Source organism: Camelus dromedarius, chromosome 18 (assembly GCF_036321535.1).
Source record: "Camelus dromedarius isolate mCamDro1 chromosome 18, mCamDro1.pat, whole genome shotgun sequence".
In the NCBI taxonomy this organism is placed as follows: domain Eukaryota; kingdom Metazoa; phylum Chordata; class Mammalia; order Artiodactyla; family Camelidae; genus Camelus; species Camelus dromedarius.
The window spans coordinates 13,867,526-13,891,748 of record NC_087453.1 but is presented as its reverse complement, the minus strand read 5'-3'; the positions used below and the strand labels follow the sequence as shown (position 1 = coordinate 13,891,748).

The window sequence follows — 24,223 nt, the reverse complement described above, 5'->3', positions numbered from 1 at the left end:
AGGACCACTCTAAGCCCTGCCAGACATGAGCAGGAACCCAAGAGAGGGAGTCCCTTCTTGCCTTCAGAGTGTCTCTCGGTATACCCTTCACATCCACACCCAGTACAGTGATGCTGTTCTTCAAGGACGACCGACCACAGTTGGAATAAAGAGCCAATGCTGTCAGATCCCAAAGCTTAGGATTACAGAAGATCAGAGCTCGGTGTGACCCTAGAAGGAAAAGCTCTAGTCCAACGACATGCATAAAATGAAGTACGGACACATCTATGTTGGAGGATTTGGTGTGAGACTTATCCAAGATCATCCTTTAAAAGTGCTGCATTAGTCAGCTTTTGCTGCAGTAACAAACATCTATGAATCTTAAAGATGTTCACAGCACTTCTTTCTTGCTCTCAGGCCTGTGGGTCAATGTGGCTTGGCTCCAAGTTAGGTTCAAATATGCCCCTATGTTCCTCATCCCAGGAATGAGGCTGAAGGAGGAGGTGCTGCCTGTGGCAGGTTCTAATGACGGATGGTGACATGCAGAAGGGGGACAGAAACACGCGGTACCTCTCCTTAGAACTGGCCCACTGCTCCTTCCGTCCACATTCTCTTGGTCAAATCAAGTCACAGAGCCAAGCTCAAAGTCAGTGAGGCTCTGGCAAAGCCGATCAGGAAGTGCATTCTGCCCATGGGTGGGACCAGGAAAAGTAAACATGAGAAGAATAACACAATCTTCCAGAGGTGCTTAGCGAGGGCTTGGCACACAGAGATCTCTCAGAACGCGCCAGATACGATCAACGTTAGTATTATTAGCATTAGTAGCAGTGGCATTTTGCTGATGATTTGCTGATGCTCAAATAAGGTTAAGGCAGATGAGGCAGAATTTGGGAGTTGCTACGTGGCAGTGGCCCTGGGAAAGCTTAACCCCTCTTGGCTGGTCCAGACCAGTCTAAGAACTGTGATGGGGCCAGCTGAGACTGGAGGAGAGGAAAGAAGCCGCAACCCAGCCAGGTCAGGGCTGACCCTGTAGCTGTCCTCGGGACCAGCAGGAATCGGAGAAGGCGGATCCCAGAGAAAAGTGAGCTCATGGCAGGGCCAGGACTTAAACCCAGGCCCCCTGACCTCCTAGACTGAATTCCTGCTCCACTCACACTAGGAAAGAGAGCAGGCTGAGATGGTATTGACTTTTTTTTTTTTTAACATATTTTTCTTTTAAAAAAAAAAACTCTCAATGTTTATTTTTATTTCTTTTAGGATGAAGCTTAACTCCAAAAATAGGCAGTCTTTTTCAGGAGCCCTGTCATTAGCAGTTGCTACAAACACTATGTCCCCCACACGTTGAACTGCAAGAACAACACTTGAAAAGAGCAATTAGAACAGAAGTCTGAGAATCACGATGAGGGCAGCGCTGCAGGTCCCGGGGCCCACCGCCTCCACACGGGCGCGGCCAGGAGCTGGGCCTCCCTCAGTGCTCCGTGTGTCTCTGGGTGGGCCACTCACACCCTAGCATCTGCCTCTTCTGTGTGCCTGAGTCTGTGCTTCTCCCAAGAGAACCTGGGACCCCTCATCCCACCTACTCTACTCAAGCTGTGTGTTCTTATCCAGGTCACTGAGCCTCTCTGAGCCTCTGATGCCTCACCTAGAAAATGGAAATTGTAACAGGTACGTATTATTGGGGGCTCTTCATCATTTTGTACATGTTAAAGAACTACCTGATTTTATGCAAGCAGTCACTAACAGAATTCTTCCTTAACACAGCCATCTTGAAATAAAGAGATGAATAGGGCACAGCCCTTGACTTCAAAGACATTACAGTCTAACGGGGTTCCTGTTAGGTGGGTAGAGATTTGGGAGCACCTAACCTAACTTTCAGTGGTGGAAAAGTTGCCAGGAAGGGCTTCACTGGATGGGGAAACACTTGGGCTGAGCTATGAAAGGGCTGACACAGTGGGAAAGGATATTCCAGGAAAAGGGAACAGTATGTGCTAAGCATAGAAGCTGACTACAGTAATTTTGGCTGGTTTCCAGCCTGGGTGCAGTATAAAGGTCTGGAAGTAAACAGACTGAAAAGGGCTTTTTCTCATTCTTCCAAAGAGGCAGTAAGCAATAGAGAGCTATTGAGGTTTTATGCAATAAGTGGCCACTGACTGCCTACAGCGGGCCAAGCCCTAGGGACACTTGGTGAGCAAACACAGACCCATCCTCGTGGAACCCCTAGTCTAATGAACTTGACACATTTGCTGAAAAGATGTGCTGTTTAGAGAGGCCCCCTTAGATGACAAGGGTAGGCAGGGCAGAAGAGCAAGGCCAGGATCCAGGCACCCTGGTGGGTCATGGGAGTGTTGATGTCACTAGCCAGGAGGGGGACTAAGATCTGTGGTGTGGCTCAGGAAGAGGGTCGTGAAAGCTGTGACTGGACAGGCACTGGGTCCAGCCTGTGGAGAGAGCCTCCTTCTCTAGGCAATGGAGCCACTGGATATGGGAGGGCACAGGCATGGGCCTGACAGCAGGGCGCAGAAAGATGTCCAAGAGGAAAAGCGGGACAGACTCTGAGAGATGGAACGAGGGAGGTGAAGAACCAGCCCACGCCTCTCAGCCACAGCCTTACCCCTCTCTTGTCTGCTCTCACCTCCTGGGGGGTCTGGGCCAGGAAGACACACTGGGAAGACATACTTGCTTCATCAGAAAAGAGGGTGTTTGAATTCCATAGCAGCAAAGACACACAAGAATAATTCGGGAGGAGCTGGAGGAGAGATTTCATATCTATAAAACATATAAAGGTGCCAGTGGTCCCACTGTGTCCCCCAGGAAGACATGTCAAAGTCCTAACCCCCAGGTACCTGTGAACATGGCCCTATATGGAAACAGGGTCTATGCAGATGTAATCAAGCTGCGATGAGGTCATACTGGATTAGGGTGGGTCCTCATGCACTGACTGGTGTCCTTACAAGAAGAGGGACATTCAGACACAGAGACAAACACACACAGACAAGGAGGCCACGTAATGACGGAGGCAGAGACTGGAGCCATGTGTCTACAAGCTAACGCAGAGACTGGAGCCAACGCGTCTACACCGAGGATCGCCAGCAGCCGCCAGAAGCCTCGGACAGATTCTCCCCCGCAGCCTCCGGAAGGAACCAACCCCACCAACACACTGACTCTGGACTTCTGCCTCCAGAACTGTGAGAGAGTCGATTCCTGTTATTTTAAGCCACCCAGTTTGCAGTCACCTGTTACAGCAGCCCTAAGAATTTAAGGCAACGTTGGATTCAACATTGGACTGAATTTGAACCATTTAGCGGCCTCGGGGGTGGCAAGCTGTAGAACCCCCAACAACTGCATTCACCCCACCTTGTGGGGTTGGGCCAGGAGGTGGCGTGTCAGCCCTGTGGGTACAGAGCAGCCAGCTACTATTCCAGCCACACTGTCTCACTAATGGCCACACTCACAACTCATAAAAGATCAGCCTCATCGTGCTCACTTTTTAGATGGTACAACAGGCTTGCAGAAGCACAGGGGCACACCGAGGTCATAGAGCTGGCAAGGGACAGAGCTGGGGTTTAAATTCAAGTCATCCTGTGGCTTGCTTTGGGGCCACAGGGATACATACCAGCAGTCCTGACCACATTCTTACTGCTCTCTGAAATGATCTCACTTGTTAACTCATTTCCCCCTTTTTTTCCCCCTCCACTAGAATGTACATTTTCGGATAAGAGAAGCCCTGTCCCCATATGGCTTTTTGGTGTATCCCTATGTCTAGACGATTCCCGGGAGATGGGAGGTATTTAGTGAATATTTGCCTTGCTGATCAATCAATTAATAGGGGCATTTGGAGACAGCACTGTGCAGGTGCATCTTTCTAACAGTGATTTAGCCAGGCAGCAAACAGTGCTATCTGCCTGCTGTCCTTGATTAGAGCGTGCTTGGAGGAAGATGCTAATGCCACATATTGGTACAGCTCTACCCTGACCCCCAGGCACCAGAATCAGGGAGCCACTGCCAACAACCCCACTGGTGTGGGCAAGGCTGCTGTGACCCAAAACACTGGCATGTAATAAGTAACAGAAGGGAGAGATGGAGAGTATGGGAGTCAGGGGGGAGTGAGCAGGAAGGGAGGACAGACTGGGAGAGAAGAGGGCAGGGAAGGGGGAGAGGGACGTGTCTTCCAGGAGGAGATATCCTACCAAGGACACTGCCCAGCAGGGAAGGAGGAGCTGAGGTGTCCATCTGTGACTTTCTGGATGCACAGCAAAGGTGGCAAGAGAGGATGATGGGCAGGGCTGGGCAGACACTGACCAGAGGAGAAAGGATGATGGGGAATCGAGAGAAAAGATGTCGGGAAATACAGGTGCAGATACACAGCTGAGTTCTGAACACTTCTGGTTCTAAAGTGGCCTTGTGTGAAATTCATTAAAACAAACCAAAAAATATATGTACATCATGGTTATTTAAGATTGAAACCAGGGGGCTCAGACTGTTGAACCACAACCTACCAACAGCCCTAAATCTTCATGTGGCTAACTCCTCGCCCTCCACAGTAGAAAGCCCAGCACGGCAGGGCATACAGCAGGGGAGCCTGGCCTGTGCCCATCTGGTCCCTGTCTGTCCAGAATTCCTCTTTAGGGGAGGGGCTCCTGCCCCGCTCCGCATCTTCCTGCAGGGCCTGGACTCTTCACACTCTGCGCCACGGTGGCCACAGGGTTGGGCACATGAGCCTTCCACATGCCATTGGGTAGAATCCCTGGTTCAGCCTTGGATGCTCAACCCAGGCAAGGACGACCAAATTCCTTCCCTGGGACTGATGTTCTGAAATGGAGAGAAGTAAACTCTTCCTCTGGAGGTTGGTAAACTAGAAGGTGTGGATCCGGAGCTGTCAGCCCATGACTTGCCCCCCAACAGTCCCCATGAGCATGTATGAGAATAATGTCAAAGAGGAACCAGCAGCATAGGAAATGCGGAGGAGACAGAGCCCCGGGCCCACCACTCGAGATGTGAGATGTGGCTGCAAAGCAGCAGCTCCATGCCTGGGGATCCCAGGGACACATGCCAACACCTCCCTCCAGGGCTGCATCCAGTAAGAGCTGTGTTGCTACCACTCCATGATGAGAGGGTCCGCACTGCCACTGGTTCCCCATCTGCATCCTCAAGCTCAGAGCAGCCCCTGCTGGGCCTCCTGCCTTTGATGTCAGTAAGGCAGGACAGGAGTGAGGTGTGGGCAGGGCTGTGGCCTGCAGGGACCTCCAGACCCAGATAAGTGTCGAGGACCAAGTCAAGGGTGGGATCCGCTCTGGCAGTGAAACAGGGCCCACTCCTGAGATGCAAAAGAAAGGCCAAGGAAGAGCCATGCATCTGCCAGAGGGAATTAATCCAAAGCCAGTGGTGGCGGGGAATAACTGGCAAGTGAGACTGGCAGAAATGAGCAGTGCAAACAGGTCCCAGGGAACTGTCTGCTGCCAGACCACGCTGCCTCAGAGCTTCTGAGGAAGCAAGAGAGGGGAGGGGAGGCCCCAGGGCAACATGGCAGGAAGCCAGAGCCTTCAGAGAAGGCTGCAGCCACCAAGGACTTCCTAACAGGGTGGCCAGAGCACGTGCCAGAGCAGGCACCCCTCGTACTCCATTTGGGGGCATCTGCAATTCTGTGCTGTGACCCCCTTCCCTTGCCCTAGATCCTCAAAAGTACCACAGTGCAAAGAATGTGTACATGTGTGTGCCAAGGAAAGGATGAAGGAAAATTAAGGGAAGGGGACTGAGTTCCAAATCTGGATGCTGCGGAGAAGCTGTGAGGAGAGAGAGATAATTGACACTGAGAGCCAGTGGGAATGGAAACTGAAGGGGCAGACGTTACCATAATATGAGGCCTTAGAAATATGCAGAAATTTGAAAGAGGGCTCATTCTACCCAAATCCCACAGGGAAGGGTGGCTTCTGTTAGCACACAGGTTGCAGATAAATTTGGGATTAGGGGAACTCTTCTGAGATCCAGCCCCAGGAATACCCGGCATGGGCCCTCTGTCAAAGACAATGGCTACTGGTGTTTCTAGGAGCTGCTTCTTAGTGGCTTCTGGAAATGGTGCAGCAGCCCACTGACGGTATCCCAGACCAGAAGTCAATCAGGAGTCCTGGAGTCACAGCTGGATAAGGCAGGGTGGGAAAGGCGGTGGCTTGGGGATTAGGCCATACAAGTGGGGCCCCTTGCATGGGGCAGGAGGACTATGTCCATACTCAGTAAACTTCCAGGTGTGGGTGAAGGCCTGGAAGTGGGTATCCTGCAGTTTCCTTCATGTCTGCTTCTTGCAGAAGTCAGGGAATAAAATCAACAAAGCCCAAGATTCAGCAGAGACATGAGAAGATGCCTGGAAGAGTCACCCTCGTACCTAGGCCTGCAAGCTGGCTAGGTCACTTAATGGGCTGCGTTAACCTACCTAGGGGAATAAAGGCCAAGGGCAAAAGGGGTGGTCAGCTCAGTGACCACCCTACCACCACCGATAAAAGCCACAGCGGTGAGTACTGAGTACTGTGTGCGTGTGGCAGCAATGCCCAGAGAGAAGGAACAGCCTTCTGATGAGTCAGTCCCGATGGCAGCAGGCAGAGAGAACGAGCTAACTCCCTTTGCTGGGAGGGGAGACTCAGCAAACCCCATCCAATCACTGTCAGGATCCCACTAAGTGCCAAGTGGGCATTACAGCATGGTCTGCATGCTATGCGTGTCTGCCCACCACACAGGTAGATACCTCAGAATGAGGTCTCAAAGCCATCAAGGCAGGAAGGACTGAGGCTCCCTCAACAGGAACTGGAGTAGTCACGGTTGGTTCAGCTACTGCTCACTCATGTCACAGCCCAGTGAGGTCACAGGGTGGGGAGGTGCTGGGCTCCACATCCCATTCAGGGACCCAGGCTGCTGTCTGGAGATGCTACCTGCCTCACCTCGCGGTCTCCAATGTCACAGCAGGAGCGGGAACGATGAGGCTCGCACAGGGGAGGGTTTTTACAGGTCTGGCCTGGAAGAGGCATATATCACTTCAGCACACAGTCCTCTGGCCTCATCTGGAGGCAGGAGTCTGGGAATTGTATCCTTCCTGCCCACCCAGGAGGAGAAATAAATGGTACAAAGAACAAAACACCTCCACATGAGTCTCTGCACTTGCCCAGCTAGCAGAGAGGAGGCCCTGCTCTCTGTAATTTCCACACTTGATTTCACTGAGCCTAAGAAAATGTAAGTCAAGTAATATCATTCTGTCCCTCTTCTAGATGGAGACACTGAGGCCCCGTTACTTGTGGAGTTTAATCCAACAGCAAAAACTGGGCAGAGAAAGGAGTCAAATCCAGCCCTGCCTGCCTCACCGTCTCCGCTAAGGAAGAGCACCTTCAACTGCTCGCAGAGACACCGCTAACCACACTCCTGTCTCATGAGGGTCCAGCAGTTTCCCACTCACATGTGTGAGGGATTAGAAGAGCAAACCACGGAGCACATTTTGCTGCTGATTAACTCAAACAGGAGGCTTTCCCTCCCTGAGAACAGACGATCAGCCACTCTGCCAAAAACTGTTCCATCAGAGAGGAAGAGCTCCATTTACTGAGCTGCAAGCTGGTCACATCTGCCTCTGGATACACATCTAAAACAACAGACCTGCTCCTCTGATTAGTAATGAAAAGCTGGAACAGGCACATCTCATTTAGAAGAGAAGAGGCCAAATCCTAGCTACGTTTTCTACCGGGGTCCAGGAAAGCATCAAAAAGGAGGAGGATGAGATGAATTTTAAAAACAAACAACACCCTTTAAAGCAGCAAAGAAATCCACCTGCCCAGGTGGTGGGGAAACTAAAATTTTATACTATTCCAGGAGCCCCGTGATTCTGCAGAGCCGCATCACTTGTTTTTCATTCTATTTTAGGAAGGCATGCTACTCTTTAAGGGGGGGAATGCGTTTGAAATCCACCTGTAGAACAGGCCCGCTCTTTTGATAAATAGGGACGCGGAGGCCCAAGAAATGGTTGTTCAGATCTGATTAGCAGCAAAACAGAGGCCCCCTCCCTTCTGAGATAAACCTCATCTGAGCACCGGCTCTGCGGTCCCTGGATTGGGGTGCCAGCACATCGTGGGCAGGGGACACAAGTGAGGAGTTTAAAAACAACGCAGGGTGGGCATAAGGAACCCCACTGATTACATCAGAAACCCGCTGTCCACCCCCTGCAATTGCTGAGTTACTGCTTTTTAGCCTCTGCCTCCTGCCAAGTCTCCACCTTTGCTTTTTAACTGTTTAAACGTGTTGCTACAATTTCTTCATGAGGATCATCTCTAGGTGAGTGGTTACGTTTGCTTTTGACGTGTACAGGAGTTTCGTCCACCCCTCCCCGACCCCACCCATCCCCGTTTGGAGTGACTGGGCTCCACCAGCAGGTAGACTGCCTGATGGGCTGAAGGGGGGGCATGCTGGGGGAGTGTGGGCACAGTGACAGCTCCCAGGGCCAGCTGGGCTGGTGCGGGCTGTTCACCTGGACATCCTATCTCGCTCCCCATATCAGAATGAACCAGAAATCAAACGTCAATGTTTTAGAGAGACTGGGGCTCAGAAGTACTTCTTCACACTCACATGAGCAGCTCTGCCTTCTCTCTCCCTCGTCTCACGCCCCACCTGGCCAGCAGCCCACAACACCGCAGACGAATACCACAGTACGAGGGGTCAAGCAGCCTCCCCACGGGGAGGGGTCTGGGTCAGAGCTTCTCGCCCTCAGCACAACTGGCCTTTGCGGCTGAATCATCTTTGTTGGGAAGGCTATCTGGTGCATCATACAAATTTGGCAGCATCTCTGGCCTCTGCCCACTAGATGTCCATACTCCCCTTCCAGGTGTGACAATTAAAATGTCTCAGGACATTGTCAAGTGTCTCCTGGGAGATGAAATCAGCCTCGGTTAAGAACCACTCATCTAGGTAGAGGCTATAACCCCTCAGAGGTAAACCAGACACCAGTAAGGGGACAGAAGCAATGATCTGGAGCATCTCTTCCAGATTTGGAACCCAAGCTTTATCTGAATCTGAGCCCGAAACGTTGGTCCTCAGGAACAATATTATAAGTAGATTTGCCACAGAAGAGAACATTATGGAAAATTAGCATTGGGAGGCTCAGAAAAAAGTCTTAATTACAGCAGGTCTATGACAGATCGTGGGCTCTGAGATTCTAAGTAGGCTGGGTAATCAGGCTTCAGCATCCTCATCTGAAACAAGGGAGCAGGTGAGGATTAAGTAGAACCTCACTGAAACATTCAGGGCAGTGTCTAGCACACAACAAATGGTCCACAAATGTTAGCTCACTAACACACAGTCCTTGCAGCTCATTCCATACCCCAGATAATTCCTCCATTTGAATACAGGAGGGTAATGTTCCAAGTGAATGAGGGTTTAATGCAGTTGCCGTTTGATTTAATTTCCAAATGCGTTAAAAGTGTTAATGCAACCCATCAGCATGCAGCTGATGAAGTAGTCAAAATAATTCAAGGAAACCAATACTTGTCAGGTTTTATTTATCCACATTTACGCTTTTTTTAAAAAATAAGCTGGTCTTTGTGCCCATAAAGAGTACAATATACATAGATATCTTCCAGTTCGCCTCCTCCCCACACACACATATGTTCAAGTTAAGTTTCCTACTTTCCTTCCATCTGTCATTTTTCTCTTCCCACAGAAAGCTAACAGTGGACGTTATCCAAGAGTGAGGGAGTCAGGGGCAAAGACCAGGCAGCTGGCAAAGGCGGGAATGAAGCAGACTGATGAAGACAAACATAAATATAGGGACAGTTCACGAAGGATGAACACATGCATGACCCCTCTCCCAAATCTAGAAAAGCTGCAACATTACTCCATCTTATAATTTAGACAGTCATGAAATGCCATTCCTAACACACAGCTAACACAGGGCAGGACCAGGATTTGAACCTCCAAGACTTATGATTTGCAATGTATAGGTGCTTGCCAATAGCAGTCATGGTTAAAAAAAAAATTGATAAAAGTTACAACTAAAGAAAGACAAAAAATAAGAGGATCAGGATATTTTCCTACAGAGAATGGAGCCTGCAGAGAAGATGAAGACACTAAGGTTTCTCTGAAATAGAATCTTCCAGGAAAACTAAGGTCAGATGTGGAGTGGAGGGAGGAAGCAGGTAAGTCTGACGTAAACACGTGTTGAACTTGCAGACACAGGCTGAAGCAGGTACACACCAGGAGGCAGGACTCGGGAGGAATTCGGAGGGCTCACCTCAAGGCAAGCCTTCCCTGACAGTCATTGAGGAAAGCCCAGAACTTTCTAAAATGACTATCATCATGGCCACATGGAAGACTGGATAAATAGCATGATGCCGGCCGGTCAACTGAGACTCTGAGGCCCCGAAATTGCAACCAAAGGCAAAGGAAGGCCATAGGAGGAACATGGGGAAGTACAAAGCTTACAGCTTCCATAACTAGGAAAAAAGAATAAAGGGGGAAAATTTTTAAAGGAAAAGATTTTTTTTTAAAAAAAGAGGCACCCATAAAGGATATAAAACATCCTCAGGGGTAGGAGGAAAATCTAGAGTTCAAACAGTAATGAGAAGCTTGGGAAAGGAAGGAATGTGAGGAGTCAGAAACGCCCCTGGCGTGCTTGTGAAGGAAGGCTCTGAGAATGCCCCGCTGGATGTAAAAATGTTTGAGCACCTCCTGTGTGCCGGGTACTGTGCTGGTGTCCTGGAGCCATCAGGAAGCAAGATCTACAAAGTGTCTTCCTTCAGGAGTGTGTGTAACACACAGATGTGAATGGCAACGACGGGCCGTGGTAAGAGCTCGGAAAACACCAGAGCCTGAGACAATGGCACAGAGATACAAGAGGCAGCGTGGTCGGGGGAGGCTCTCCAAGAAGCCGATGTCTGAGTGGAGACCAGAGTGAGCAAAGCAAATGAGCCACATAATCATCGGGAAGAAAAGCATTTCGGGCAAAGAGAGAAGAGCAAGTACAAAGGTCCTAAGGTCAGACTTAACTGGCTATGGTTTGAGGAAGAGGAAACAGACCAGTGTGGCTCTAGAAGAGAATTAGAGGACAAACAGGGGTGAGGGAGGTCAGAGTCAGACACAGAGAGGGGCCAGATCTAGAGACCATGTCAAGAAGTTTGAGTTTTACTCTGAGGCTAAGGAACTCTTGGAGGGTTTTAAGGAAACACCATGATTTAATTTGTTTCCAAGAGATGTCAGTGGTGCAAGAGCGGGGCAGGGAGGAAGCTGGCAAAGTCATCCAACTGCAAAGGAAGGGGGTTTGGTCCCGTGCAGTGATCAGCACACTGTGTCCCAGGAGCCAAATCCACCTCTGTGCCTGTTTCTGTAGATAAAGTTTTACTGCCACACAGCCTCCCTCATTCACTTACATGTTGTCTAGGACTGCTTTTATTTCGTCTACAACAGCAGGGCTGAACGGTTGCACCAGAGCCGGGATGGCCCACAAAGCCGACGACGCTGATTGTCCTGCCCTGTGCAGGAGCAGTTTGCCACCTCCTGGCCTAGGGCACTGACAGGAGAGGTGGTGGACAGTGGGACGGTCTAGGCAGACTTAGGAAGTAGAGTTTGGAGGGCAGAGGCCAGACTCCAGCCCAGGCTCTTTGACACCACGCCTGCTTTCTGACCGCTGAGCCACAGAGCCCCCAGCCCCTCTCTGCTTCAGAAGGCCTGCAGAGAACAAACACCGGTGCTCCGAGTCCAGCTCTCACGACAACCTTCACAGAGCTCCAGGGGCTGTCCCAGCTGAATGCTCAGAGCGCTCACTGGCTCTGCCTCTTCTTCCAGCGCGCCGCTGTCCTCCCTGGCTGCTCTCACTGAAGAGACGGGGGCCAGTGGCCTGGTCGTCTCGGAAGGCCGAAGACGCTGCAGGGTTCCTGTACCAGAAGCCACTGTACCCCCACTTCCATCTCTCAGGTCTTACTATTTCAGTGACTGCAGACCAACTTCTAGTTGTCTGAATCTCCAAGGTTTTGGCCTTTATCCAAGTTCCGGGAAGGCCCCCTCCATCCTGAGCAACAAGCCAGAAGTGCCAGGAAATTAACTCCTCCACCAATGACAGGTAGGAGTTAGGGTACAAATAACCCAACTCCCGCAGGCCGCAGGAGTCTACACTGAGTCTCAGAGTTCTGCAGTTAGGACTGAGGTCCAGATGCCCGCAATGGTCACTTGAAAATGTCCCCTTTATCGACTGTCCTTTCTTCCCTGTCTCACCTCTCTAAATCCCAAATAAACTTATTACACTCAAATCTTTGCCAAGTTTGCTTCTAGAGGGTCCCTATCCTATGTGCCTCTCATCTTCACTCCTCTTCCAAACACAGGCGGTGCCTCTAGCCAAAGCCACTGCCTAGCAATGGTTTTCCACTGGGCACTGGCAGGACTGGGGAGGAGAAGAATAGATGGATGCAGAGGTCCAGACTCAGGAGTGTATGTGTACCACTGTCCATGGACCATGGATGGGGGAGGGCCCATCAGAGGCCCTGACTCCTACAGAATAAAGTTACAACTCCTATTCTGTAAACAAAACAAAACAAAACAAAACAAAACAAAACAAAACAAAACAAAAATACCTCTGCAAATGCCCCCCTCCCTGCCTACAGTTCCAGGCTTAAACATGTCACCCACTCATGTCTCAGAATTAGGAGTCAGGGTGTCCTTGCTCATGAGCCTGTCAGGCCACAGGACAGAGCTCCAATGGAACTCTAAGACCTCTTCCAAGACTTTCCCAAACTGCATTAGTTGTTCCATCCTCTGTGTTTCCTCACTTCACACCTGATTACAGAGACCACCATATTGGATTTTGCAACAAATGTGGTATAGAAGAAAGAGCATGAGCTGAAGCACAGGCAGGTCTGGGTTTGAAACCTAGCTCTGCCATGTGTAAGCTGTGTGGCCTTGGAATAATTACTTAGCCACTCTGATCCTCCATGCCCTCATTTGTAAAAGGGGGATGCTAACAGCCCCTGTAGCATGGGGTTATTGATAGGATTAGTAAGATAGTATAGTAAGTGCCCAACACAACTAGATGGCCATGCATCATAGGATTACACGATTCTTCCACCAGACTGAGAGCATATGACGCTTCCTGACACACAGCTGGGGCTCAACGAACTCTTAAACAAATGAATACAGGAACAGGTCAGCTACTCCAGCCATGCAATCTTTAAACCAGAGGCTATAAACTCACAGGCCTACCAGAGCCAGACTAGAGACGTGAACAAAATGAGCCATGTAAGGACAATGGTCGGCTGTGCAGCATGTGCCCTAGAACAGGACAGTCGCACCTGCCCGCCGCTGCCATCTCAGAATGCAGGCTGAACACGTTAAAATCCAGTACAACTTCAAGAGGAGTTTAAGTACTGAAACAAAATGGTAAAAGAAAAAGAAAAAGGCAGTGTCACAGAAGTAAAGCATTTCTGCAACTGACTTGGCCAATGGGCTGCATTTGATGACCTCAGTCCCATTCTAGAGGAAAGAGACCTTAAGATGACTAAATTTAAATCTCCATAGTCCAGGTTATCATTCCTTTAAGCCGAAAAAGGAAAATGGACCGTTTATTTGGTCTGTACCCCTTAATAATAGTAAAATATGATTACTGAGTTACAGATTTAACTGGGTATTAGGAGCTATACTTCTAATGTCTCCCTCTCATAAAAGTCCAATTAGATGTATTTACTCCCATTGAACAGATGAGGAAACCGAGGCAAATACATGCGTTGCCTGAAGACACAGACAACTGGGGCCAGGATTGAGATCGAAACTCAGGATGTTTACATCCAAAATCCCTACTCTCAACCCTACCCAGCTGCCTTGATAGAAAGTCATGTCAGTACTTAAATGAGAACATCTGACTCTCAGCACCAGTACTGGATTTCTTCCGGGCACTAATCTGTATATTGACAGGAAGGTTTTGAGCCCATGGTAGGTTGTTAAATGGAACTAGAAGACAAATTTAAAAATCACTTCCACCAACGAATTTTTTGTGTTAGAAAATTTTCATCAGGATAACATCTGCATAAGTTTGGTTGAAGATATCTACGTCCTTGGGATAAGTTAAAACACCTTGAAATCAGAGACACTGGGAAACCTAGAAACAGAGAGAGAATTAGTGCATTTATGAGCACTGGTCTGGAACAGGTAGGCTGAGGGGCCAGATTGTCAAATGAGCGAAACCTCAATTACAGAGTAATCTAATGTACACCAGGTACATTATCACAACTCAATAAACAGCTCTTCAGAATTAAGTAATTTCAATTTGCTTTCATTTTGATCTGGTGTGTCGCCCCGAGAATTTGATATTACCTACACTCAAATTAGGTGTCATCTTCTGAGGCACTAATGCTCACAATTCCCGGCTAACACATGAGACACAAGCCAGACAGCCATAGACACACCTGTTCAGGGAAAGACAGAGACCCAGCCTGGACCTCCACCCTCCATAGCTTGGCCCAGCACAAGCGTCTGCTGCCAAAGCCATCAGAGGGGCCTCCAGCCCCTGGCACTCCTGGGCACTGAGGGACCTATGACCTCTCAACCCCAGCACGGCCCCAGTTCTGAATGAATGATGCCAGGTGGTGAGGTGGATGAGCACAAGCAGAACTACCTTTTCTTTTGTCCCAGATTCCTGGCTCACCAGTGGTGCACACAGGAGGGAACCCGGGGAGTCTGACCTAGTGGGGAACCCCATGATTCAAATGTTCTCAAGCCCACATGTTGCCCCCTACTTTTATATTTCCTCCCTTCCTTTCTGAACGCTCAGCACATGACTGAATGGGGAGAAGGCGCTGGTCCCCACTCTGCAGAGGAGGCCTTAACTGATTTCTCCAGGGCCACATAGATACCAATCAAATCGGTACGGCACCCGGGTCAGGGGTCCTGCCGCACCCACCCATTCATGACTTCACCACCTTTCATCCTGGCAAGTCATTTATTTTCTTTAGCAAACCCTTATAGATCAGTGGGCCAAGCACTGTTCTAAGAACCCCTACATCCATTGTCTCATGTAATCCTCAGGACACACACACCCCTGTGAGGAAGGTAATCCTATAGCCCCTCTCCCAGATAAGCTGGGAGAGGGTGAAGTTTGAGGTAACAGTGCTGCGATGAGACGGGGCCAGGATTCCAACCTGGGCATTCCAGCTCCAGAGTCCTTCCCTGTCTCTGAATTAGAACTAAACGGAGGAAACCTGGGGAAAACGCTGGCCGGGGTGGTTGTCTTCCTGGGATGCCCCAGGATCCGCTCCCTCCCTCTCAGCCCACACAATCTGTGTGATTGTAAACCAGGAACGGGAAGTTAAATCTGGGGAGCAGCCCTGTCTCCTGGGAGAGCACTTAGCCCTTGAGAAGATTTTGTTTTGTTTTGTTTTGTTTTGTTTCATCAGATTTTCTCCCCACCAGGGAAGAAGGCAGATTTCTATTTTTTCTCTTTTTTGTTGTTTGTTTGTTTTTAACAAGTGCAAATACTTCAGTACTAATGTATTTAAGCACTCTGGCTCAGCCGTGGCAAGGGGCTCTAAGACGTAAGTGAGTCATTCTTCATAAGATACTTGCCCCGCAGAGCTCTGGGGCCTTCAAGGAAGTTCCTGGCCGCACGCTCCAGGGTGACAGGCTTCCTCTGCTTGCTGCTGCTTCTAGGTGTCAGTAACTTTCAATTTCTTGTTTGGCTTGGGTACCGTCAGCTTTTTAGTAGTGTGTGTGTGTGTGTGTGTGTGTGTGTGTCTGTGTGTGTGTGTCTGTGTGTGTCTGTGTCTGTGTGTGTGTTTCTTCAGGAAACTGGAAGTTAGTACCCCATTCCAGACAGGTGGGGAGTGGTGGGAGGGGGGAGCATGAGTTAAAAGGGCAGGTTAGTGACAGAAGGTGGGGACCCCTATCATGAGCCTTGTCTGCTGTCTGGACCCTTTCAACACTGTTCATGTCATCCTGCTACCAGATGCCAAAAAGGCTATGATCCTCAGGCCCTCCAGGTGTGACTAAAATAGCCTGAGCCAGCCGCTGGTTCACTCCCACTCTGCCTCTGAGGACCTCTTCCTGTTTCTCCACCTGCTCGTGGCTGCTCTCCCAGCCACAAGGCGAATTAAAATGAAACCAAGGTACAAAGCCACAGGCAGGACTAAACGAGACCGCAAATGTGAAGGAACTTCTACATTCGAGGGGCCCAGCTTCCAGCTTACCACCATCTAAATGTAAGAAGGGGAAAAAATGCAATGGGGAAAAAACAGACACTAAAAACATGATATTTCATAAAGGATTTCAATAAGGTGTAATAAATATAAAGGGTCCTGGTTACCAGGAGCACCAAGCCACCACTGCCCACCGTGAAGGGGCCTCTTAAGGAGGCCACCCAGCTCGTCCCTTAAAACAGAGCAGCGAGGACTGCAGGTGAGGGGACAGAGCGGCAATGGCTCATGGGTCATGTGGACAAACGTAGTCACTGCACGGCTCCCCCCCAGGCTGAACTCAGGCCCAGGACACACAGCCAGCAAAGGATAAATCACTGTCCCAGGAAACCCCAGCCAGCCCTCCAAACAAAGGCAGGGATGCTTCACCATGGAAATCACACCCTCTGCCCCAGAAGCCTCTGGATTTGGCTTCCCACACCTCCTCCTCCACACCTGGGGACACAAGGAAAGACTAAACGAGGCATTTTCTGGTTCCACTTGTCTGCGTGTGGGAAGTCCAGAACCCTGCACTAGCGCCATGGTCCTTCACCCTCTGCTCTCATTGCCAACTCTGCACCAGGCACGTGCACGGTGCTGGGTAGACCATGGAGCACACGAGAAAACACAGTCCCCCTCTCGGATGGCCCCCATTCTGGTGTGGGAGGTCGCCATTAAAGAGGAAGAGTTGCAGAGGGCACAGCTCAGGAAATTACATATTCACCGAGCACCCGAAAGACCTGCCAAGGCCACCGTGACACACAAATCAATCTTACGGCACCAAAAAGCTGAGATACGAGCCTAATGCGATCAAAATGATGGTCTCTTTTATACATTAATGGCACTCAATGTAAATTTTTTAAAGATGATTTTTTTTTCCTGTTAGTAGTTTTGTCTGTGACCGCCCAGTTTGTGAATCTACAGCTGAAGTGTCCACAACACTCTGGTGACAAAACGAATTCCTGCTGAGGCCAAGCATTCCTTTACTTACCCACCATTCAACAAATATTTTAAGGTGAAACCTTATGGAAGTGACTGACTGTGCAGGTGAAAGCAGTTGAGCACGGGCAACCTCAGCTGGCTTGGGGGGGTTTCAGCACTCATGCCAGGTGCGCCACTGAGCTGGGGGAACTGACTGAACCAGAAACCGAACAGAAGACACCCCTCTTTTCACAGAGCTGATATCCTCAAGGGGGAGCCGGAAAATTGCCAAGTAAACAAAATTAAGAAAACATATACTTTGGAAATGTGATGAGTGAAAAAGAGACAAGGTGATGTGATAGAAGGCGACCATCAAAATGTAGGGGTCAGGGGAGAGTGACTCAGAGAAGACGAATGATTACAGTCAGGCTGAGACCTGATGAGTGACAAACGGGCAGCCATGTGTCTCTGTCTGGAGTCGGAACAATAGCAGCAAGAGAGAGAATCCCAGGCTGCAGTCCCGTCTTGCCCAGACAAGGGTACCATGACACAGGGGAGGCAGAGAGAGGTCAAGGTTTCACACCAAAGCATGCTCTGATCAAGGAAACCAACTCAGGAGGCTTCCGGGGGATGAAGCGATGGTTTTACCTTCAAACGCACTGGGTGTCATTCTTCAGCGAGCATTAAGATGAACAGCTTCATTATTTCATTCACTAAATTATGCTACATTAAAATTTTAATCGGCGAACATAACACTGGAAAATGAGTACATCCATACACTGCTGTTTCCCAGTGTAAGCTGTCAAACCAGTTGTTTTTTGTTTTTTTTTTTTTTTGCAAAAGCAATATTGCAACACAAAGAAAAATCCATAAAGATGCTCATATTCTTTGGCCTACCAACTCTACCCCCAGGGAATTTATCCAAGGAGATAATCTGGTTGAACAGAACAAAAAGGTTCTCTTCTGAGGAACTCAATCGAGGTGTTAATTGTCGCATGCACAAAGGAAAGATGAAACAAAAACAAAAACACCTGGAATTACCTAAATGAGGACAGAGAGGGAGACTTTTTTTAAAAGGATGATTCACTTGATGAAATAGTATACAACAATTAAGCATTGTAACAAAGATTACACAGCCTTTCAAAAGTGGATGGAGTGTCCAGCTCCCTGAAAGAAGCAGGAACAATGCACATTTTAATGGAAAAACATGTCAACGATACCTCAAGGTGAACAAGAAGAAAACTGAAAAAACCTGAATCAAAGCCAGTGGGGTGGGGGGGAGGGGGCTACTTATTTCAAAAGTCCTTCCAAAATATTGTCATTAAATCAAGTTTTCAATTAAAATCTCCCTCAGAAACAAGTGTACTCTCTGAACACTGTAACAGAACGCCACCAAAGCACAGGACGTTGGTTCACTGTAACTTTTTTTTTTAGCACTGCTAACGTTGCTTTTATTAACATACCAAATATTTAAAATAATCAGTTAACATTTTATGTGTTTTTAATTTTTTAAACATAAATTTATGTTGAAGTAAATTTGATTTTAGTCAAAATTTGATGTTCTAATTTCTAGTCTGATACAGTCATTTACATGTATGATTATTAAATACTTTTTAATGACAGCAAAATACACATTTATACTAACATTTGACATGCTTGTTATACTGTAACTTTTAAGTGCAAGACAGAGCTGAATTTGGAGATGTCTTCTGTGTTATATATTCCAGAAGCTTTCATATACAAATTCTACAGGTAAGCCTCAACTTTGAATAACAATGTGATATTGCAAGATTTTATAATAACTTCCACCCCTTTCTTGCTGTGTGTGGGTGGGGAGAATTGGAAATTGCGTCTCACTCTGCTGAATGGGTGGAGGAGCAGCAGATGAGAAAAGAGGGGGAACCTTAGCTTCTCCCAACATGGTAAGATGGGGCCAAGGGGTACCCATGAAATCCACCACCTGGGAGAGGCACGGGCTGGTAGCACTCACCTTTCACAATCAGCTCGGCGTAGTTGGACACACCAGAGCCACCATCAGAGCGGATCACACAGCGGTACTTGCTCACGCTCCTCTGGGCAGTGTCGGCCACACTGACTGTGGCCGAGAAGCGTCTGTGGTTGACCACGCGGGTGACCATGAGGGCCGTGTCCCGGCCATTCCATTGCTGCAGGACAGAGGAAGGGAGGGAGAAATCATATTATCACAAGCTCCTGGATGACCCCCAGTGTGGAGGCTCCACCGGTCCCCATGCCCCCGAGGGCCATGACTTTCCATAATAAGGAGTCTCCATGGCTGGTTTCTACAAGTGACGTGATTTATGAATAAATTACTAACACTAGTGAGCTGACTCAAGATGGTGGATGCCTGGCAGCAAGAAGAGAGGGCGCAGACCCTTCTAAATACCTTGGCTCCTTGCTTCTCTGCGTTTGGGGTTGGCACTTAGCCCCTTAAGCTTCCTCCCATATTCCTTCATCTCTTAAGCAAAACTCGCAGGGTTTCCCCAAAGACAGACTCAGGCTGGTTCTTGAAAAGACAGTCCATGAAGTGACAATAAACAGCTGGTGCCCTGGTACCCCACTCACAGGCTCTAAGTACCCCCAACAGGGACCATTCTGTCCTCCTGGGCAGGGTATGGATGGGGGCTTTTCAACACCTCTCCTCCTAGGTGGATGCTCCTTCCTCTTCCTGGAACCCTCCTGTCTGCCTGAAGATACTCCCTCTCCCTTAAACAGCCAGGTTCAGCTCATCAGCATCTCCAGGAAGTTCCCCCGACTGTCACACCACCTCCTGGAAGCCCCTCACTCTCTTGTGTGTGATGCAAACTTTGCACACATTTTTGCCTGCAACCGTTTCCCACTGCTGACTGTGAGCTCCCCCAGCGCAGGACTTCATTCTTCATCTCCAGCACCCACCGTGCCCTGAAGCCTCCCAACTTGGTAAACATTCCTAGAATCAACATGAGCACAGTATTTTTGTCTTGACCATCCTGAATCTTAGATGCAATACTCTGAATCTGAGTAAGACCCTTTCCACAGTAGCAAGTTACAATAACTGGGAAGGCACGTGCATGAGGATGTAGTTTGAGTGAATACTTATTAGGCCCCTGATACGTGCCAGGGCCTGGGTCTTAGCTGTGTTTGAGGTGTGTATTATTGCTGCTCCTCTTAGAAGAATTCAAACATCAGCGAGGCTGGATAAATATGCAGAGCATTAAGTTTCCTATTCAGGTTTTCCAGCTTTAAGCCAAGTATTCTTTTCACTGAGACCTTCTCTTCACTGCCTGCCTTAATTTAATTTTTTTTCCCTAAAAGTAAAATTGAGTATTTTAATTGTCTGGTCAGATTTAGGGAAACCTTGTGATTTATGAGTTTTCCCGTGCCCTGAGTCTTCCGAGATGTGATCTTCATCGCTTCCTGAGCAAAATAAACAGTTTTACCACATGCATGACCTACTTTCATCCACATCATCTTGACCACCCTCTTCAGGGACGTGTCGGGACAGGGACACAAGGCGGGGTAGATATGGGGTGGGGAGAAGGCGGTGGGGAGGCTTAAGTTGGGAGTTAGAGATTTGCAGATGCTAACAGATATATAAAGAATAAACAATAAGTATATACTGTGTAGCACAGGGAACTATATTATCTTGTAGTAACTTATGGTGAAAGAGAATATGAAAATGAATATATATTTGTTCCTAGATGTCTGAATCACTGTGCTGTACACCAAAAATTGACACATTGTAAACAGACTATACTTCAATAAAAATATATATTTAAAAAAAGAAAAGAAGGGGTAGAGCCACTGTGCTCAGCTGAACGAAGCCAATGAGGTGGGACAGCAGGGAGGGGAGCGATCAGGAAACCAAGAAACACAAAGTAACCGAGGCCTCCATCAGACTTGCTCCGGACTGGACAGATTGCAGGTGACGATCTTCCTCTTTTTCACTTTTTGGCGTTCTTTAGGCTTTCTGCCTCAAACATGTATTGATTTTCCACTTGAAAATAAAAAAACAAGTGGTACTTTTCAAAAGCCATGGAAGTATGAGAGGCAGCCCCAACCCCCTCGTCTTCCAGAAACTAAGCAGCATCACCAGACAAAACCCAACGAAGGAAAAGGAAGGCGGGAAGCCTTAGGGCCAACACGGCCAACCACCTGCCTCGTACCCTGACCCACTTTTGCAAAATAAGGTACAACTTGACCAAACTATGAGATCTGACCAAACACCCAGTACAATTCCCTTTCCCAAAAGAGTTCAAGGAGGGAGTAGAGGAAATTCTGGCAAACGCCGGGAATGTGTCCTGATTTGAGGAAGAGGTGGCTGAATGTGTGGGAGGGGCTGGGAAAAGATGCAGTCCCCAAAAGGAATCCACCTTCCTCACTGCTGAGCAAGGCCTCTCAAGGCCACTGTGGTAGGAAGGGAGTGATGAGGCTCTGCGTGGGTATTTTCTAATCTGATTTATTTGTAACATAATAAACACTGTTGTCTTTCTTTTTAAAGCTAAGAGTGACTAAGCTAAGTGTTTTACGTATCTTCTTAATTCCTCACAAAATTCTATCGGGTGGGCACACTTACTATCTCCATTGTATAAACGAGGAAGCTGAAGCTCAGAGAAGTGAAACCACCCACCTAAGGTTGCACAGCCTGGAAGCGGCAGAGCTGGGATTTTAATTGCAGGGCACCCAGTTTAGAGCCTGTCCTGAAAACACCCTGTATGTTGCGGGGTAACTACCCTCCCATCACTCATCTCCTCCATTCAGCACCTTCATTCCCTGGGTAACAGGCATGAAGAGGATCTGCCTACTTACTGCCAGTGTTTTAACTAGGACACACACACAAAGGCAAAGATGGGGATGGAGAGAGGTTTGTTGTATAGGAGGTGGGGGGGGGGGGGTAAGCAAAATGCATCTATTCCAACCAAACAGACAGCTCATGAGACCCAGAGCTCTCCCTCCAACATCCAACTCTTTGAATACAGAAGGAGAGACCATGAGCAATGGAAACCCATGGGATCTATGGAACATGGGCTCAGAGGAGAGTGGACAAGGAAAAGTATGAGGAAAGAAAAGACTCCTTGAGGGACTAAGAGAAGAATTATAGTAAACAATGCCTTTGGCAGAATCCAAAACAGCATTCGAAGTGAACAGCAGAATCAGCACTGCAGAAAATCAGTGACCTGGAGGACAGGCTTGGGGGAAAACAAAAGAATCCATATAGCAAAGAAAGCTGAGATAAAAAGAACTGGAGAGAGAAAAATCGATAAAGAAAACAGAGACAGGACGCCTAACTCCCAGACAGCTGGTGTCCTGAGGAAGAAAACTAAATGAACAGAACACAAATCCTATCCCCAGATGCACTAGGTCACTACATTTAAATAAAACCTAAATCTTCAGATTGAAATGGCCCACTAGCTACTGGATCAAAGTTATGAAGACCAGAATAACTGAGGTGCGTGTTCATAAAAATACTGAATGTTAAGGATAAGGAAGTATAATTATTATTTTGATTTCTTGAATATGTGTAAGCATCTTTGATTGTCCTTTACAACTGGGTTACTGCATTCTGTTGATTTTTATTTTGTAGTTGGCTTTATTCCTTTGATACCTATGTAAGTTTAAAAAGCTAAAGATCTCATCTGTTCTTAGAAACAATTAGTACATATATGTAAACTAAAACAAAATGTGCAGTATACTGTATATATGTATTTACATGCAATATAATGTGTATGTGCAGTCGACCTGTAATAATTCTACCTAATAAAACTTAAAAAGTAGAAAAACATAAAAATAAAAATCCAAGCTGGAAAAACATGCCAATAAATAAATAAGCAAACCAATCTGATATAAAACTCCCCAACTGCAACTGTTTTCAAATTCAAGGCAATCTCTCCCAGATGTGGCGGATCCCCAGTGGTCACAGGTGAGCTCCCAGGAGGCTACAGTTATTTGGGAAACTGGGGAGAAGGCAGAAGGGGAGCGGACGGAAAGACAGGATAGGGGCTGATAAGAACAAACGCACGTGAGTACCCAGCGTGTGCAACCTGGGGCCGGCGATATCATTTCTCTGAGATTGTTTCCTCATTTACACGAAGGATTTGATACTGATGCTTGCTTTGCAGAGTTACTGTGACGCATAAATGAGAAGGCATGTAAAACGTTTCGCACATGAGGGCATGCTCTGGTGTTAGTGGAGCTCTCGAAATTAACCATGAAATTAGCCAGTGAAGGAAGGTAAGCAGGCTCAGGGCCCCTCCAAGACGTCCACATCCTAATTCCTGGAACCTGTTGAATACGTCACCTTACGTGGCAAAAGGGACTCTGAAGATACGATAAAGGATTCTGAGATGGGGAAGATAACCTGAATTATCCAAGAGGACTTATATGCAGAAAAGGAAGGCCAGAGGGTCAGAGTCAGAGCAGGAGATGTGGTGACAGAAGCAGAGGTCAGAGGAACGTAACTGACAGCTTCACGATGGAGGAGGAAGCCACAAGCCCAGGCATGTGGGGCAGCCTCCAGGGCCTAGAAAAGGGAAGGGGCTAGGTTCTCCCCTAGAGCCTCCAGAAGCCAACACCTTGATTTTAGCCCAGTGAGACCCATTTCTGACCTCTGATCTCCACAACTATAAATAAACTTTTGTTGTTTTAAGTCACTAAGTTTGTGAAATGTCAGCAATGAGAAATTAACACAAAAAGCAAAGGACTAAATGCAGAGCATTAATGTTTCACATTTAGTTTAAATTTTATTTTGATATCTCCTCCACTATTATTTAAGTTTTCTTCTTTATGATGTCAGATTCCAGCAGGTCCAGAGAGGATTCAGTGCTACCCCCTGGACGATTTACATTTTCCTCTCTAGCTCCTGAAACACCAGGCTTTCTCCCACGGAAGGATAGGAAATTGCAGGTTGTCTTACAAAATCGCTGGAAAATAGGCCTTTCGATAATCACACTTGTCATATTGGGAGCAAGCAACAGCAGGACAGGGATAGACAGGAGAGCCCAGAGCCATGGTAGGAAATAGCGCTGTGATGGACCACGGGCAAGGAGGAATGGAGTTTTAAGTTCAGGGGGATGAGCCCAGCCAGAAGGGCAAGCAGGTGCTCAAGGTCATGGCACCTGGACAGTCACTCATGGGACCCAGAAGCAGAGATTAGGAGG

At 48.1% G+C, this 24,223-nt stretch overlaps 1 protein-coding gene across 8 annotated transcripts in view; it reads right to left on the bottom strand.

The window, feature by feature from the left end:
* Window positions 1–24,223, bottom strand: part of PTPRT (protein tyrosine phosphatase receptor type T) — a 939,599-nt gene that overhangs the window by 549,605 nt on the left and 365,771 nt on the right. For all 8 annotated transcript variants that reach the window (XM_031433788.2, XM_031433792.2, XM_064475672.1 and 5 more), the window contains one exon: window positions 19,060–19,234. In XM_031433788.2, coding sequence (XP_031289648.2) covers window positions 19,060–19,234 — 175 coding nt within the window. The remainder of the gene's footprint in view (window positions 1–19,059; window positions 19,235–24,223) is intronic.